Source organism: Theropithecus gelada, chromosome 5 (genome assembly GCF_003255815.1).
Source record: "Theropithecus gelada isolate Dixy chromosome 5, Tgel_1.0, whole genome shotgun sequence".
Lineage (NCBI taxonomy): Eukaryota > Metazoa > Chordata > Mammalia > Primates > Cercopithecidae > Theropithecus > Theropithecus gelada.
Genome location: NC_037672.1, coordinates 7,207,849 through 7,223,522, shown reverse-complemented (window position 1 = coordinate 7,223,522; position 15,674 = coordinate 7,207,849). Strand labels below are relative to the sequence as shown.

General features: G+C 41.5%; 1 protein-coding gene across 2 annotated transcripts in view; it reads right to left on the bottom strand.

The window, feature by feature from the left end:
* The window catches only part of EVC2 (EvC ciliary complex subunit 2), a 146,331-nt gene that overhangs the window by 73,620 nt on the left and 57,037 nt on the right, over nucleotides 1-15,674 (bottom strand). For both annotated transcript variants that reach the window (XM_025386758.1, XM_025386757.1), the window contains exon 10: nucleotides 4,951-5,275. In XM_025386758.1, coding sequence (XP_025242543.1) covers nucleotides 4,951-5,275 — 325 coding nt within the window. The remainder of the gene's footprint in view (nucleotides 1-4,950; nucleotides 5,276-15,674) is intronic.

The window sequence follows — 15,674 nt, the reverse complement described above, 5'->3', positions numbered from 1 at the left end:
GTGCTGTCATACTCCCCATACACAACTTAGCAAGACAGGCACATTGTAAAAATATTTTATAAAAACAAATAATCAGAAACGGTGAAAATGTCAGAATTCTTGTGCCGAAGGAATCTCTTCCTTTAGGACAAAGACTCACACGGGGTTAGAAAGCCTCAGGCAGCCCAGGACAAGACATCTACTGGGCCTCCACTTTAAGTGGCAGAAAAGCAGCGGGGAGAGCCTGGGTGGAGAAGACGAACCCCAGAGGAAGGACCCAGCTCTGAACCGGATGCAGGAAGCTGGATTGCCAGTCACTTCCCCTCCGGGCTTCGGTTTGCCCACCTTCAAGTAGAAAGAGTTCACATTCTGTGTTCTATGCCACGGGCATCTTTAAAAATTACATTCAGTTATGAATCATAGTAAACCCTTGTCCAGGGTTGACTCTGTGCCGAGCAATGGTTGAGATACTATATGAGAATTAACTTACTTATTCTCACAACAGCCCTCTAAGACCTCAGGTTTCGTGATTATCCCTGTCTTAAGGATGGGGAAAGGAGACCCAGGGTGACTGGGCAATGTGCCTACTGGAGGAAAAGGGTAAGGAAATAATCCCCAGCTACCTGCCATCCGTGCCTATATCCCCCAATACTCTCCCCAGGGCTTCTCAATGGAGAAATGCTTTGAGAACTATAAGGCATTATATATGCATTTAAATATTATAATATGAACACATTTCAGCTCTCCACTAATTACAGTCAGCTCTCTGTATCTGTGGGTTCTGCACCCATGGATATAACCACCTGCAGGTCAAAAATTTCTGTGTGTATTGAACATATACAGACTTTTTTTTTCTTGTTATTCCCTAAACAACACAGTACTATTTTTTATACAGCACTTATATAAACTACTTATAACTGTATAACATTTATATCACATTAAGTATTACAAGTAATAGAGATGATTTAAAGTATACAGGAGCATTTGTGTACGTTATGTGCAAATTTGACACCATTTTATAACAGAGACTTGAGAATTTGTGGATTTTGGTATCCATGGGGTGGGACGGTGGGGAGGGTCCTGGAACCAATGCTTCCTGGGTATCGAGGGAGGGATGACTGTACTTTACTCAGTATCGTACTAAACTTTACTCAGTATTGCACTAAACTTTACTCAGGAAAGCTGATACTGCTCCTTTTGCTTTTCTTTTTTTAAAACCAATTCTTGGTGGAATAATACATCCAAAATATTTTTATGTATTTTATTTAAAGATGACTATAACACATGATGGATAATTATAAAGTAGTCTGTGGTTTTGTGAGATGGAATCACTTGCATGGACTGGAAGGAAATCAGTTCTATTAAATTCTGCAGCTCAGATACTATTTCTGGAAACAGACTGGTTCAAATAAGGTGGCTGCTTGTCTTTGAAAAGGGTAACCTAGGAAATCTAGAGTGATGGTGCCCACCCACTGCACGCTGGTGGGCAAGGTGGTGTGGGTGGGAGAGAGGCTGCAGAAAAGTCATGGAGAATACAGGGTGAGGAAGCCCTGAGGAGGAGAAGGACTGCGTGACAGATGGGAGCAGGGCATAGTCCCAGCATCCTGTCCTCATGCTCTCCACATAAAAAAGCATTGCCTCAGGCAGTCTTTTGACAGCAAAGGCACTAGAAACATTCTAGATGCCCCATAGGATGGGTTCACATGGGGCACACAGCAGAGGGATGTAACCTCCACTGCAGGAGGGGGCAGTGTGCACAGTGGTTGGGGGTATGCTGTCGAACATGCGGCTGACTGGCCTCAGGTTGGTGAACCTTCTCCAGCTCAGTTTCCTCACCTGTCAAAGTGAGATCCTCTCAGTCCCTACCTCACTGAGTTGTTGTGAACAATAAAGAGACGGTCAATGGGATGTGCTTAGAACAATGCCAGACACACTGTGCATGCTAAGGAAGAATGAGCTGTTATTTTTATACATCATATTTTGTAAGAGTAGTTAATAAAATCAGCAAATGTGTATACTGTGATGTAAAGTGAAAACAAGAAACATATACAATTATACAAACTGCATAATCCTTACTTTGTAAAAATAAATGGATAAAGCAAAAGGCTAAAATGTATGCTGGCACCTGAGGGCGGCTGTGAAGGCGGCCTGAGCCATCCCTGTATCTCCAGGGTTGGGTATACAGTAGGAACTCAATAATGGGCCGAATGAATGATCCTCTGCCATTGAGTGGCGGGATGGGCTTCCCCCCCGCTTTTTTTTTTTTTTTTTCCAGGGCTTTTTCTTTTTCAGCTTTGGATCTGAAATCAGATAGGCTTTCTGTAAGGGGCTATACTTTAGACTTTGCGATCTGAGGTCTCTGTTACGTATTCTTCTTTTTGTTTGTGTGTTTGATTTTTAAAACTCTTTAAAAATGTAAAAAACATACTAAACTTGTGGGCCACACAAAAACAAGCTGGGCAAGACTGGGCTCGTGGGTCCTTGTTTGCTGACTGCTGCCTTATGGTACTGTCCAGGCCTCCCTTGTTAAGCATGTATTATTTTTAAAGGTAAAAAAAATTGGCCATGCATGGTGGCTCATGCCTGTAATTCCAGGACTCTGGGAGGCCGAGGTGGGCGGATCATCTGAGGTCAGGAGTTCAAGACCAGTGTGGCCAATGTGGTGAAACCCTGTCTCTACTAAAAATACCAAAATTAGCTGGACGTGGTGGTGGGCGCCTGTAATCCCAGCTACTCGGGAGGCTGAGGCAAGAGAATCACTTGAGCCCAGGAGGTGGAGGTTGCAGTGAGTCAAGACTGCACCACTGCACTCCAGTCTGGGTGACAGAGTGAGACTCTATCTCAAAAAACAACAACAAAAAAAATGGTAACAGATTCTGGAAGGAATCAAAAGAGAGATAATGGGATCATTTAGGGGCCGAATCACCAAACAGTGCACTCAGTACATTCTTCCTAGGGGCCCAGCTCAGGGATGCGTGATGTTGACCAGCACAGTCATAGACAGGGCATCAGAGGGCAGTGTCGGCGAGGGAGGTTGCAGTGGACTGAATGGTGACACCCCCACCCCCCAAAAAAGGTATGTCTAGATCCTAACCTCAGGACCTTTTTTGGAATAAGGGTCTTTCCACATGAAATTAATTTAAGATCTTATTAGATCATCCCGGATTATTTAGGTGGGACCTAAATTCAATGACAAATGTCCTTATAAGAGACAGGAGACGAGAGGGTTACCCGGGAAAAGGCCACAGGAAGACAGAGCAAAGATTCAAGTGATGCAGCTACAACCCAGGAACACCTGGAGCCACCAGAAGCTGAACCAAACATGGAAGGATCCTACTGACAACTAGATTTTGACTTCTGGCCTCCAGAACTATTATATAACAGAATAAATTTCTGTTGTTTTAAGCCACTAAATTTGTGGTGATTTATTAGGGCAGCCACAGGAAACTAGGACTGGACAGCCAAAGAGTACACAAGCCACACCCTAAAATGAGATGGTTCTGAAGGCAAGGGAGGCCCCAGGAGCAAGGGAGCAGATGCGGGCAGGACAGTGAGGACCTCGCCCCTTTTCTTTACTGCTCATCCCACATCTGACTACAGATGACCATCTGTGAGTCACGAGCTGTTAACAAGAGAGCTGTAGATGGCCACACTCTGCGGAAGGGAAGCTGAGTTCAGAAGCTTGGTCTTAAGTAGTTGGAAGCCCTCCCTAGGGGAGTAAATGTTCAGAACAGGATTTGCAGGCTCAGGTCACATGAACTGAATAAGCCATCTCTTTCACAAAGGAAAACAAAAATCAGGTTTGATTTGGTACATTCAGGAAAAACTCTAGTTCTTTCAAGGCAGCAACTGACACAACTTTTGGAAAAACAAGAGCTGATTTCTGAGCAATCTGGGCCAGCCCTGGGAAAGCTGAGTGATGAGAACTCCAGCTGAGCACTGTGAGCTGAGAGCCTTCTGCAGCCCATGGGCGCCGGGCAGCTGCTTTTCGTACATTGCTTCTCCCACCCACCCTGAGAGGTGGCTGCCATTAGGCTTGTAGTGCCTAATTAAGGCCTTCAGGAGCAGAGCTGGAATGTACTAGACTGTGAGTCCAGGTTTTTCTGACTCTAGAGCCTGTGCTGGAGAGAACTGTAACCTAACAGGCTATAGTCCAGAGGGGGACACACGCACTCTGACATCACAACTTTCTGTGAACCATGCCCTCTACAGACGTGCTCTGCTATGAATGAAGCCTTTCTTCTCTACCCATTAATTCTACAGCACTGTGAACATATCTCTACTATAACATGACTGAATAAAGTCTCATTTTTTATGTGTACAGATTTTTTTTATAAGACTATGAACTTCTTGAAAGGAAGAATCATATCTCATTGTTCCCTATACCTTCACTGCCTAACCCAATGCCTGACGGACAGTAAGTAATCAACATTTTTGCTAATGAATTCTGGACAGATGGATGGGTAGATGAGTGATAATGGGCAGACAGGTGGATGGGTAGATGGATGGAAGCATGGATGAATGGATACATGGATGAGTGGATGGGTAGATGGCTGGATGGGGAATGAGTGGATGGGTAGATGGATGGTTGGATGGGTGATGGGTGGCATGGATGGCAGGGTGAATGGATAAATGAGTAGGTGGATAAATGAACAGATAGATGGATGTGTAGATGGACAGATGGGTGAATGAGTGGGTGGATGGATGGACAGGTGCATAGATGAATGGATGAGTGGGTGGATGGATGAGTGGGTGAATGGGTGGATGGGTGGATGGATAGATGATGATGGATGGATGGTGGGAATGGTTGCATGAATGAATGAAAGGGTGAATAGATGAATGGGTGGATGGTTGGATGGGTGACAGGTAGATGGATGGAGGAGGCAAATGGACAGACGAGTGGGTAGATGGATAAATGACAAATCCCTGAGAGAAAGGGAAGTGAACGCCTTCCTTTCAGACCTGTCTTACCCTCTCACTAGCACGTTTCAGCAGCTCTTCTGCTTCCTCCATTGCCATCATCTCTCTCTGGTACTGGTTTTCCATCTTCTTTCTTGTTTCCAGGTCACACTCAGCTGTCAATGCCACCATCTTCCGATCGTACTCCTCTTGTATTTCATTTTCCAGCAACATAAACTGCTTTTTGAAAACATCACTCATTTTTCTCTCTACTTGGGGTGAGAGGTGGCCACTGCTGGTGAGATTTTTCAGTAGAAGGGCAATGATATCCTTGCTGATTTGTGTTCGACAAGCCTCCAGATCTGCATCTGCTCGATTCAGGGTTGCAATCTCCAACCTAGCAAACACAAAAACCAAAAGAATTCCATTACACGAAATTGCAACAGAAACCAACAGTCTTCAAAGCTCTGAGGTTTTAAATTATGTGGAGGCAAGGGCTTTCTTTGTCCTCCTTTTCTTCCTTTCCCCGCTCACTTCTGCTTCATCCAATTATTGAAGGCCATTAGCTGACTCTTACTTAGTAAATTTGTAAGGTACCACATGATGTACAAAAAGGAATGTATAAGACATGTTTTTGTCCACAAGTAACAAGTCAACAACGACAAGGAAACCAAGGGAAAAATGGATAGCTAATATATTTGGAGGATTTAAAAATAAAGTTTATTTTACTTTTCTTCCCATTAAAAATTAATTTATGGACATGACTACTACATGTCATGTCATATCCTGGATGGAATCCCAGAGCAGAACAAAGGACATTAGATTAAAAACTACGAAAATCTGAATAAAGCATGGACTTTGATAACAACTGATACATGATCACACTGTATCAACATTGGTTTGTTAATTTTAACAAATGTAACATAATAATAGAAAATGTTAATAATAGGGGAACCTGGGTGCAGGATATATGGGAATTATCTGTATTATCTTCTCAATATTTTTGTAAATCTAAAACTGCTCTAAAAATAAAGTCTACTTGAAAATATGTATGAGGCAGTTCAGAGTCACAGTGTTCTGAAACTTGACTGGTGGTAGTTGCAAAACTGTATATACTTCCAGTAACACATCAGACTGTACTCTTAAAATGTGTGAATTTTATGATATGCTAATCATACCTCTATAAAGCTAAGAAAAGCTACATAGGAAAAAAATTAATTTATGTTCATGGTAAAAATAAGTCTGGAAAATAAAGACAAATAGAAAAAGATTTCATTCACTGTGAATCCATCATTCAATCAGAACTAATGAAGGCATTTTGTTATTTTATTATTATTACTTTTTATTTTACTTTAAGTTCTGCGATACATGTGTTGAACATGCAGGTTTGTTATATAGGTTTACATGTGCCATGGTGGTTGCTGCACCTATCAACCCGTCATCAAGGTTTTAAGCCCCTCATACATTAGCTATTTGTCTTAATGCTCTTCCTTCTCTCACCCCTGACAGGTCCTGCTCTGTGATGTTCCCCTCCCTGTGTCCATATGTTCTCACTATTCAACTCCCACTTATGAGTGAGAACATGCAGTATTTGGTTTTCTGTTCCTGTGTTAGTTTGCTGAGGATGAGTATTTCCAGCTTCATCCATGTCCCTGCAAAGCGTATGAACTCATTATTTTTTATGGCTGCATAGTATTCCATAGCATACATATGCCACATTTTCTTTATCCAGTCTATCACTGATGGGCATGTGGGTTGGTTCCAAGTCCTTGCTATTGTAAATAGTGCTGCATGTCTTTACAGTAGAAGGTCATGATTTAATTCAAACTAATGAAGACATTTTGTCATATTTCCTTCCAGTCTTTTTTCTATGCATAGTTTTTCATAAATGTCCACTATTTACACAGATGCATGCAGGTACAATTTTATCCTTTTTTTCCAATTAACATAGCTATTTTCCAATTAACATTATTATAGGTATCTTCCAGTGCTAAAGAAACTAAATGCTTCTTTATAAGGGTTGCAAAATATTTTGTCACATGATACAGCACCATTCAATGACCATTCTTCTATTGTTGCACATTTGTATTACTTGCAAATTTCAAAATCTAAAATAATCGTGAAGCAAATCACTTTTTACAGAGCTCTTGATATTCACAATAATTTCCTCAGTACGGATTCCCATGAGAGGAACTGCTGGGTCAGATGTCAGTGACATCCATAAGTCTCCTGGCACATCCAGACAAACTGCTTTCCAGAAGAGACCCCCAGCCATACATCAGGATCCTCCCACTTAGCCCCACCCTCCACAATGTCAAACATCTTTGATCATCTGAATGGTGTACGATTGTAAAAATACAAGGGTTTTAAGAAAACTATTATACAATTTGCAAGGGCTTCAGTATATGACTTCCACATTAACCAGGTTCAAAACTCGTCAATACTGACCAATCTTGTTTTCTCTACTGCCTTTCATGTTTGAGCAATTTAAAGCAAATATCAGATCTGCCATTTTACCGATAAACACCTCACCGTGCTTCTTTAACTGTCAAGGAGTTATACGTAGACAGACCGATCAACAGACAGAGAGATGTGTGTATGTCTATGTATCGAGTAACTTGTCTACATGAATATGTACGCGCATGTCTACTTTACCTAACCTTGTTGCTGAAGGGTGGTAAAATACACTACCCCAAAATGTGGTGTTCCGGCATACTATTTTCAGCTAAAGATGCCTTCAAAGACAAACAAACTAGCAAGTACCAGATCACTCTGAGCTTCAGCCTGTGTCTTTTTTTTTTGAGACTGAGTCTCACTTTGTTGCCCAGGCTGGAGTGCAGTGGTACAATCTTGGCTCACTGCAAGCTCTGCCTCCCGGGTTCACGCCATTCTCCTGCCTCAGCCTCCTGAGTAGTTGGGACTATCAATGACTGTCACCACGCCCAGCTAATTTTTTGTATTTTTTAGTAGAGATGGGGTTTCACCGTGTTAGCCAGGATGGTCTCGATCTCCTGACCTCGTGATCCGCCTGCCTTGGCCTCCCAAAGTGCGGGGATTACAGGCGTGAGCCACCGCGCTTGGTCCAACCTGTTTCTTAAAAGTAGAGGGATGAAATTCCCATGTGAAGGATGCCATCCCTATATTGGAAGGAAAGCAACATTCTTATCATCAAGCATGAAAAGTTGAGACCAAGATAATTCTATAAAAATAGATCTTGGTAAAACAATTCTTACCCGCCTTTAGCCTCACCACATAATTTAGTTGTTTTTTCACAACGTGCTATTCTTTGTCCAACTCAGCATATTACTATTCACCTCTAACCACATCTTTGGGTCTTCATTTCCTTACATGGGCTCCAGTGTCATGTCAAACTTATATTAAATTTGCATGTTGTTTTCCTGTTAATCTATCTCTTGCCAATTTAATTCTCAGGCCCAGCTGGGACCCCTAAGAGGGCAGAGGTAGAGTGTGACTCCCTACACTGTCATTATTATATATAAAATATTTAAAACAGGCCGGGTGCAGTGGCTTACACCTATAATCCCAGCACTTTGGGAGGCCAAGGGGAGTGGATCAATTGAGGCCAGGAGTTCAAGACCAGCCTGGCCAATATGGTGAAACCGCGTCTCCACTGAAACTATAAAAATTAGCCAGGTGTGGTGGCAAGCGCCTGTAACTCCAGCTACTCGGGTGGCTGAGGCGGGGGTTGCAGTGGGCCAAGATTGGGCCATGGCACTCCAGCCTGGGCAACAGGGGCGAGACTGTCTCAAAATAAAAAAAAAATTAAAACAATCCCAATAAGTAGAAATGTCTAGTTATCTGTCATTATTCAGACTACCTCAAGTGTCTCAAAATGTCTTTTTACAATTGAACATTTAATTCAAGAACCAAACAAAATCCCATAATGCCAGTTAAGTTTCCTTTATTCTAGAACATTCTGGCCTTCCATCTTTCCTTCTACAGCATTGATGTATTAGGGAAGTCAGGCCACCATCCTGCAGAATGTCCCATGTTCTGGATTTGACCAGTTGCTTCCATGGGTGTCACCGTACCTCTCTCTATTCCCTGTATTTCCTGTAAACTAACAGTTAGATCGAAGATCTTCATTCAATTGGTTTTACTTCTTTTTTTGAGTGACCTTTAAAAATTGAGACAAAATATACATATATAATTTACCATCTTTTCTTTTCTTTTCTTTCTTTCTTTTTTTTTTTTAAGACAGAGTTTCACTCTGTTGCCAGGCGAGAGCGCCATGGTGCAATCTCGGCTTGCTGCAACCTCCACCTCTCAGGTTCAAGCGATTCTCCTGCCTCAGCCTCCCAAGTAGCTGGGACTACAGGCGCCCGCCACCACGCCCAGCTAATTTTTGCATTTTTAGTAGAGACAGGGTTTCACCATGTTGGCCAGGTGGTCTCAATCTCTTAACCTCGTGATCTGCCCACCTCGGCCTCCCAAAGTACTGGGATTACAGGTGTGAGCCGCCATGTCCGGCCACCATCTTTTCCTTAAGTGTGCAGTTCAGTGGTAATAAATATATTTTATTTATATTCTTGCTTTCCTTTGTCTAAACCTACCCCTTCCCATGCCTGGGCTCCAGTAACCACTATCCTATTCTATACCTTCACAAGGTCCACTTTTTTAGCTCTCACATGAGTGAGAACATGCGATATCTGTCTTTCTGTGACAGGCTGATTTCACCTGACATAATGACCTCTAGGTCCACCCATGTTGCTTCAAATAACAGGAATTTGTTCTTTTTTATGGTTGAAAAACATTCCATTGTGTATTTATACCATATTTTCTTTATTCATTAGGGCACTTAGGCTGGTTTTACATTTTGGTTATTGTAAATAGTGCTGTGATAAACATGAGAATGCAGATATCTCTTTGACATATTGATTTCCTTTCTTTTGGACATATATCTAGTAGTGGAATGGCTGGACTATATGTTGGTTCCATTTTTCGTTTTCCAGCATCCCCCACAGTGGTAGTATATTTGTACTGTGTGCTTCCTTCATATCCATACTACAGGGTAAGGTTAGGGTGAACCCATAGGTTCAAGCAGTGCCAGCATGATCCCTGCATTCTAATATTTCTTATCAACCATGCGTCTAATGATTTTAACATCCACTTATTTTTTTTTCTTAACTTTTAAGTTCAGGGGTATATATGCAGGTTTTTCATACAGGTAAACTTGTGTCATGGGGGTTTGTTGTACAGATTATTTTGTCACACAGGTATTAAGCCTAATACCCATTAGTTATGTTTCCTGATCCTCTCCTTCCTCCCACTCTCCACCCTCTGATAGGCCCTAATGTCTGTTGTTCCCCTCCATGTGTACATGTGTTCTCATCATTTAGCTCCCACTTATAAGTGAGAATATGCGGTGTTTGGTTTTCTGTTACTGAGTTAGTTTGCTAAGGATAATGGCCTTCAGCTCCATCCAAGTTCCTGTAAAGGACATGATCTCACTCTTTTTCAGTGGCTGCATAGTATTCCATGGTGTATATGTACCACATTTGCTTTATCCAGTCTACCATTGATGGGCACTTAGGTGGATTCCATGTCTTTGCTGTTGTGAATAGTGCTGGAATAAACATACACGTGTATGTGTCTTTACGACAGAATGAGTTATAGTCCTTTGGGTATATACTCAGTAATGGGACTGCTGGGTTAAATGGTAGTTCTGTTTTTAGGTCTTTGAGAAATTGCCACACTGTTTTCCACAATGGTTAAACTAGTTTACAGCCCCATCAACAGTGTATAAGCATTATTTTTTCTCCACAACCTCATCAACACCTGTTTATTTTTTTATTTTTTCAGATGGAGTCTCGTTTTTGTCGCCCAGGCTGGAGTGCAATGGCATGATCTTGGCTCACTGCAACCTCTCCCTCCCAGGTTCAAGTGATTCTCCTGCCTCAGCCTCCCGAGTAGCTGGGATTAGAGGTGTGCACCACCACATCTAGCTAATTTTGCATTTTTAGTAGCGACTGGGTTTCATCATGTTGGTCAGGCTGGTCTCGAACTCCTGACCTCAAGTGATCCACCTCCCTCGGCCTCCCAAAGTGCTGGGATTACAGGCATGAGCCACCGCACCCAGCCTATTTTTTGACTTTTTAGTAATAGCCATTCTGACTCGTGTGAGGTGGTATCTCATTGTGGTTTTGATTTGCATTTCCCTAATGATCAGTGATATTGAGCTTTTTTTCATATGTTTGTTGGCTGCATGTATATCTTCTTATGAAAAGTGTCTATTCATGTACCTTGTACACTTTTTGATGGTTTTTCTTTCCTGTAAATTTCTAATTGTTACCTAGATCCATGATTTCATTAGGGGTTTAAAAATGCACATTGTCTAATTCTATCATTTCTTCTGCATTTTTAAGCTGAAATTCTTCAAAAAGAACTTTCATCAACAATTCTGTTACTCTGACATAAAGTTCAGAGAGCTGCATAATTATTTCTCTTGTATTTTGTCAATTTTTTAATTAAAGGGTTGATGTCTAGCAGCCTTCAATGGTGAATAATGAGTTTGGGTTTGTTTGTTTATCAGCTTGTTTTGTTATGTTTTAGCATGAGGGCAAAGGTTTATATAACTTTTCTCAGCTTCCTGAGAATCTGAGCTTTAGTTAACTCTTACTCAGAAACGTACTAAGAGGAAGAACATCAAATAGGTTACCAGGCAACATGGCTTTTAGCAAAAATAATGCCAGATTGGTAAATTACACATGGATGAGAAGACTGGTAAATAAACTAAATACCTAACAGGGATGCCATACCTTGAACCTCCCTGAGGAAGATGCCTCTTTGAACTGGGCATATCTCTTGTGGGACCCTTGGAAGCGATGTCTGTGAGTTGTTACAAAAGATACTGCCACCTGTGGGGTAGGAGTATTTTAAGCCAGAAAGACTCCTGCACCTGCTTGATGTGGATTGCATCTCCCTGAACCTGACCTGTGTCACCTGGGAGGAAAATGCCCCCCAAACAGTTGTGTAGGCTGCTGTGTGACCTGTGGCGAGGACACCCACAGGGAAATAATGCTGTCCTCACAGCAAGTGGTGTTGCAGACCCTCAAGCCTTCTGAGTAGATGAGGCCACGAGTGCCCTGTGAGAGTCTTGTGAGTCCAAATGTTTAACCAAACCTAGGAAGCCCTCTCTTCCTCTGCATAGCGTCACTATGAAATCGAAGATTTTTATATATTTGGTAGGTTTTGATCAACTACAGTCATTATTCTTTTTGATGCTCAAATTTTACCATCTTAGATTAAAAGAGCTTCCATTCCCTTAAGACACAACTTAGCCTAGTTTTAAACAACAGGTCATTCATTTGCTTCTTTCATTTTCTCAAAAAGTGCTTATTGAACATGTGTCTATGCAACGAGTGCTTTGCAGGTTACAAAGCAACAAAGAAACACAAGAGCTGCCTCAAGGCAGTGTGTATATGGCTAAATGTCAAATGAACTAAACAATCAATGTTGTACAAGCTCAGAAAACAAAATCCCTTCTCTACTCTGAGGCATACAGAATGGATTTCACACCTTAAAAGAAGCCTTATGTGGCAGGGAGGACAGTGCCCCTGCCAAAGACATTCACAGCCTAATCCCCAGAACTGCAAACATGTTAGGTTTCATGGCAAAGGGGAATTAAGGCTACTCATCAGCTGACCATAAGATTGAGATCAAGAACAAGGCCTTTTAAAATAGGAAAACAGGCAGAAGCAGGGTCAGAGTCGGAGAATGCCATTCAGCGAAGGAAGCCGACATAGGAGTGATGACATCAACTTTGGAGATAGAAGAAGGGGTCCCAAGTCAGTGAATGTAGGCAGCCTCAAGAAGCTGGAAAAGGCCAGGAAGTGAACCTCCCCTAGAGCTGACATCTTTTTTTTAATTGACAAGTAACAGATGTACATTTTCTGGGCCCATGTGATAATTTAATACATTCATTTAATGTGGCAAGATTTAATCAGGTTAATTGGGATAGACATCACCTTAAATATTTGTCTTTTCTTTATGCTAGAAACATTAGAATTATTCCCTTCTAGCTATTCTGATATGTGCAATGGATTATTGTAAATGATAGCCACCCCACTGATCTATCTACAACTGACATCTTGATTTTTACCTGGTCAGACCTGTATTGGAGTTTGACCTCCAGAACTCTAAGATAATACATTCATATTGTGGTAAACCACAGAGTTTGTAGTAATTTGTTACAGCTGAATAGGAAACTAACACATCTTACTTGACCACTCCATCCATCATTCATTAATTCATTAAGTTACACGACCAAATGTGTGGCTGCTTGTGTTGGGAAAACGGCAGGTGCTGTACCAGTTGCTTTACCAGTGGTTTGCTGTGAAAGCACCTGCTAGCTAAGGGGCCTGGGTAAAGAACTGAGTTTCCACACCAGCACAATGAGGACCACCCTCATAGGTTGCTGTTCAGAGTTAAAGAAGAGAAGAAACAGAAGGCACACAGCACAGCCTGGCCCTTTGTTGGTTCTAAATAATAATAGTTTCCTCATTCTTGGTTCTTCCCTCTCACAGAAGACTGGCTGCAGAATAGAGTCGGTGCCCACAGCTCACCTTCCCAGTTGCCTGGGAAGACAGTCCCAGAGGCACTCTTCACTGCAACAGTTTTAATGTTAATCACTATGGATAATCTGTCAGAAGAGGCGATGATAAAAACTGTCAGGGTGTTCCAAAGCCACAAAAGAAATGTCCCTTTAAATCAATTAAAATACCATGCCACTAATGAAGCCAACTCTTATCCATTAATTTCCCAAAGGGCTGCAAGAGAGGAAAACAAATATTAAGAATTCTTCATTTCCATACAGAATCAGGTTCACTGGTAAAGAGTTAAATTTTCATTGCCCCCTATGGCATTTTGCCATTTTTAATTATTCAGGCAACAATGAAATACACACATTTTTCCACTCCCCTAAAAGTCCCTAACGATCCCATGAGGTGGACAGAGACATTTTGGGCTACATATGCAGGGCTCTGACTCTCACGTGTCTTTACTACTTCAACAGCTCGGCAAAGTTAGCAGGATTCACCCACTGCTTTCTCAGGAACAATTATTTTTTGAGGTCGCAAAATCGAGGTCACAAAAATGTCATCTTGTCACTGTGCTTCAAAGATGAACATATTTTCTCTGGCCAGTTTTGCTACATATACAAACTTTCCAAGTGATATTCCTCTTGGAAGTGACTGACTTCACACAGGAGTTTAGAACCACGTCCAGCACACAGGAACCACTTACTAAATGTAGGCTATTAAAACTTGGGAATAGGTTTGCTGATGATAACATCTTTCTAAGGGGAAACAGTACTGCTTAAATTATCCAAGACCTGATTAATACTTTGATTAGCTATTGATGATTAAAAAAAAAAAGAGAGAAGATGACATTAATTCTTCTTTCTTTCTTCTTACTTATTTCACATAAAAATTAATCAAGTTCTCACCAAATGGCAAGCAGGGTGTCAGAGCAAAATTAGGATAGAATTTGATGCACATGCAGCAAATGTTTTCCAGAAATTGAAAGAGGACTCATTAATCAACATGGTGGATAATTAATTCAGAAGGAAAATGAAATCACCATGGCCATTTTTTTTTACAACATAAATTTGGCATCTTCAAGGTAGCAGGTGTAAGCACAACAGACCCCCAAAACCAATTCAATATGAGTGAAACTGAAATTTTCCTCATCAGAAGGTAATTCCAATGGACAGATAATGCTGCAAGATTCCTCTCTGGGACCATCAATCATGTTTATAAACTATCCATTTGCAGGCATGGACAATGGAAATTTGAGAAGAAAAATACCTCCTGAGTATATTAGCTGTCCAAATTGTTATGAGAGGTTAAATGAGAGTAAAAATAGTCACCTACATGAGCAAAACACCAATAAGACTTATGACAAACTATTAAATTTCTACTTTGGTAAAACCTAGACTCTAAGGTATAAGAGGTCAGCAGTTTGCATCTTTCCTCGCTGACAATTTTCCTCTTAAAGATTCTATGTTTAGAAGTGGGACTGGGCCTTCCCTCTCCAGGCCCTACTCCTTAAAGGGGCAAAAGATGCAGACAGATGCCACTAACTCTTCCCTCCTGGGGTTTCCACATCACTGCCCACTGCCTACTCCACCCACCGCCAGACTGTGACAGACCGGTCAGCCCTGGAAGAGGCAAAAAGGAGAAGTGGAACCACCTCTCTCTGCCTCAAATCCTCCCTGTCCTTCCTGTGCTTCCCTCCTAACTCTCTTTTACACATATCCTAATCAACTTTTCCTGGAAGGTAAAATTTTGTTATATTTGGAAGCAAGGGCTTGGAAGTCACATTAACTTAGCTTCTAATTTCAGCTTTACCCCTCAGGAACTGCATGAGCTCAGGTGGGTTATTGATGTCTCTGAGCCTAGTTTCCCGTTGGCTATGTGAGAATATGATCACCCACAACAAATGACAGTCACTGAGAGGATTAGTAATAGTGCCTCTTATGATCAGGCTTTGTTTTAATTGCTATATATATATAAAAGCCATTTAATCATCACAAAAATGTCTTATAAGGTAGGTGATTAATGTCTCTCTTACAAGTAAAGAAACTGAGGCACAGAAAAATTAAAATACCTTGTTCAAAGTCACATTACTATTAAATGACAGAACTGGGATTTGAACCCATGACATGTTGCTCCAGAGTCCTTGCTGGACCATCTGTCCTACTGTCTCAAAACAGTACATGAAGCACTTAGCCCAGTCTCTGGCACAGAACAGTTGCTGGAAAACGTGACTTCTCA